Source organism: Moschus berezovskii, chromosome 20 (genome assembly GCF_049115385.1).
Source record: "Moschus berezovskii isolate FMDL1 chromosome 20, NW_MosBer_1.0, whole genome shotgun sequence".
NCBI lineage: Eukaryota > Metazoa > Chordata > Mammalia > Artiodactyla > Moschidae > Moschus > Moschus berezovskii.
This window is the reverse complement of record NC_142479.1, coordinates 35,935,492-35,938,418: the sequence shown is the minus strand read 5'-3', so window position 1 is coordinate 35,938,418 and position 2,927 is coordinate 35,935,492. Positions and strand designations below refer to the sequence as shown.

The following is a 2,927-nucleotide window of genomic DNA, read 5'->3' as shown; positions in this document are numbered from 1 at the left end:
TGTTAACATTTGGGGGGGGCAGTGCCAGGTCTTCGTTGCTGCGGAGGCTTTCCTCCAGTTGGGGTGCGTGGGGGCTACTCTCTAGCTGCGGTGTACAGACTTCTCATTGGTGGCTTCTCTTGCTGTGGAACACAAGCTCCAGGTGTGCGGGCTTCAGGAGTTGCGGTTCTCAGACTCCAGAGCACTGGCTCAAGAGTTGTGGTGCATGGGCTGAGCTGCTCAGTGGCATGTGGGATCTTCCCAGACCAGGGATCAAACCTGTGTCTCCTGCATTGGCAGGCAGATTCTTTACCACTGAGTCACTAAGGAAGCCCTGATTCTTGTTAACATTTTAACACGGGTTTTTTCAGTTGTTGATGTGGATGGGATTATTTCACATTATATTTTAATCTTATTATTACTGAGTATTGTTATTGTACAACAATAATAGCGAATATTTCTTGAGCATTCATTGCAGGCAAGCTATCTATGTTAAGCACTTTATTAATTTTATTCTCACCCTAACCCATATGGGATCCTAAAGAGCTAGGTTACTTGCCTGAGGTTTCAGAATTAGAAAGTGTCAGAGCCCAGACTTAACTTCAAGTGTTTTGAAATCCCTTTTTATTTCTAGTATCATTCAGTTGATTGTTTTAGATTTCCTGAATATATCATCTTATCAGCAAATAATGGTAATTTTTACATTTTATTTCTAACATTTTTACCTTTTTCCCTTTTGTCCAATTGTGTAACATCAGGTTTTTTTTTACTGAAGACACTTGTTTTAAATATCATTAAATCTATAGAATATAATAGCATACTGATCTTTAAGCACATCAAGACAGTTGTAACAAGATGTTTAAAATAAGACCTAGTCATTATTCCTATCATATTGAATATGCCAGACTAGAACTTGCCAGAATGACTAAATTGCACGAAGATTTTCCATATCTTGTTTTTGTGCTTGTTACATCGTCTCTTATACCCCAAGTTCAGTCAGTTCAGTTCAGTCGCTCAGTCATGTCTGACTCTCTGCGACCTCATAAATCACAGCACACCAGGCCTCCCTGTCCATCACCAACTCCCGGAGTTCACTCAAACTCATGTCCATAGAGTCAGTGATGCCATCCAGCCATCTCATTCTCTGTCGTCCCCTTCTCCTCCCGCCCCCAATCCCTCCCAGCATCAAAGTCTTTTCCAGTGAGTCAACTCGTTGCATGAGGTGGCCAAAGTACTGGAGTTTCAGCTTTAGCATCAGTCCTTCCAATGACCACCCAGGATTGATCTCCTTTAGAATGGACTGGTTGGATCTCCTTGCAGTTCAAGGGACTCTCAAGAGTCTTCTCCAGCACCACAGTTCAAAAGCATCAATTCTTTGGCGATCAGCTTTCTTCACAGTCCAACTCTCACATCCATACATGACCACAGGAAAAACCATAGCCTTGACTAGACGGACCTTAGTTGGCAAAGTAATGTCTCTGCTTTGTAATATGCTATCTAGGTTGGTCTTAACTTTCCTTCCAAGGAGTAAGCATCTTTTAATTTCATGGCTGGAATGTATAAAATTTAGCCTAAGATACTGTTCATGTTAGGAAAGCAGTTGATTTTGCTTATTTTAATGCTTTTATTTATTTGAGGACATATAGTAAACATCTGTGTTGTGTTGCAGTAAGTTGGGGAAATGGATGGAAGCAACCAGAGCACAGTCCCTGAGTTCCTGCTCCTTGGGCTGTCAGAGAGTCCTGAGCATCAGAGGGTCCTGTTTTGGATGTTCCTGTCCATGTACCTGGTCACAGTGGTGGGAAATGTGCTCATCATCTTGGCCATTGGCTCTGACTCCCGCCTACACACTCCCATGTACTTCTTCCTGGCCAACCTCTCCTTCACAGACCTCTTCTTCGTCACCAACACGATCCCCAAGATGCTGGTGAACCTTCAGTCCCAGAACAAAGCCATCTCATACGCGGGATGTCTGACCCAGCTCTACTTCCTGGTCTCCTTGGTGGCTCTGGACAACCTCATCCTGGCCACGATGGCATATGACCGCTATGTGGCCATCTGCCGCCCGCTGCACTACACCACGGCCATGAGCCCTAGGCTCTGCATTTCACTCCTTACCCTGTGTTGGGCACTCTCTGTCCTCTACGGCCTCATTCACACCCTCCTCATGACCAATGTGACCTTCTGTGGGCCCCGGAAGATTCACTATATCTTTTGTGAGATGTATGTCTTATTGAGACTCGCATGTTCCAACACCCAGATCAATCACACAGTGCTGATTGTCACAGGATCCTTTATCTTCCTCACCCCCTTTGGGTTTATGGTCATGTCCTATATCTGGATTGTCAGAGCCATCCTCCAAACACCCTCAGCCTCTAGCAAGTACAAAGCCTTCTCCACCTGTGCCTCCCACTTGGCTGTGGTCTTCCTCTTCTATGGGACCCTTTGTATGGTATATCTGAAGCCTCTCGACACCTACTCCATGAAGGACTCAGTAGCCACAGTGCTGTACGCTGTGGTGACCCCCATGATGAACCCTTTCATCTACAGCTTGAGGAACAAGGACATGCATGGGGCTCTGGGAAGACTCTTCTTAGGAAAGTCTTTCAGAGATTGACTTGAGGATAAATTTGGAAAGAGCATTACAGTGGAGATTAGGAATTTCCTTCACTATGTCCAAGACATTATCCTATGAGGGATATAGGCTAGATTTAGCTCAACATAATCTCATATGTCTATGATGAAAAAATACACGAAGTGCAACCCAATGTCCACCAAACCTGACCAGCTTTGACAATAAATAAAGTACCACTAACAAAAAATGCAGGTTTGATCCCTGGGAAGATTCCCCTGAAGTTGAAAATGGTAACCCACTCCAGTATTCTTGCCTGAAAACTTCCAGGGACAGAGGAGTCTGGTGGGCTACAGGCCATGAGGTTGCAAAGAGT

At 44.6% G+C, this 2,927-nt stretch overlaps 1 protein-coding gene across 1 annotated transcript; it reads left to right on the top strand.

The window, feature by feature from the left end:
* Positions 1–1,630: 1,630 nt before the first annotated feature.
* LOC129536883 (olfactory receptor 1D2) lies at positions 1,631–2,596 on the top strand. Its single transcript, XM_055396054.2, has one exon. It carries the CDS (start codon positions 1,661–1,663, stop codon positions 2,594–2,596), a length of 936 nt encoding a protein of 311 aa, XP_055252029.1. The 5' UTR covers positions 1,631–1,660.
* The last annotated feature ends 331 nt before the right edge of the window (positions 2,597–2,927 follow it).

Bases quoted from the DNA above. Each gene is read 5' to 3' on its own strand.
- LOC129536883 (XM_055396054.2), top strand. From the start codon at position 1,661: ATGGATGGAAGCAACCAGAGCACAGTCCCTGAGTTCCTGCTCCTTGGG.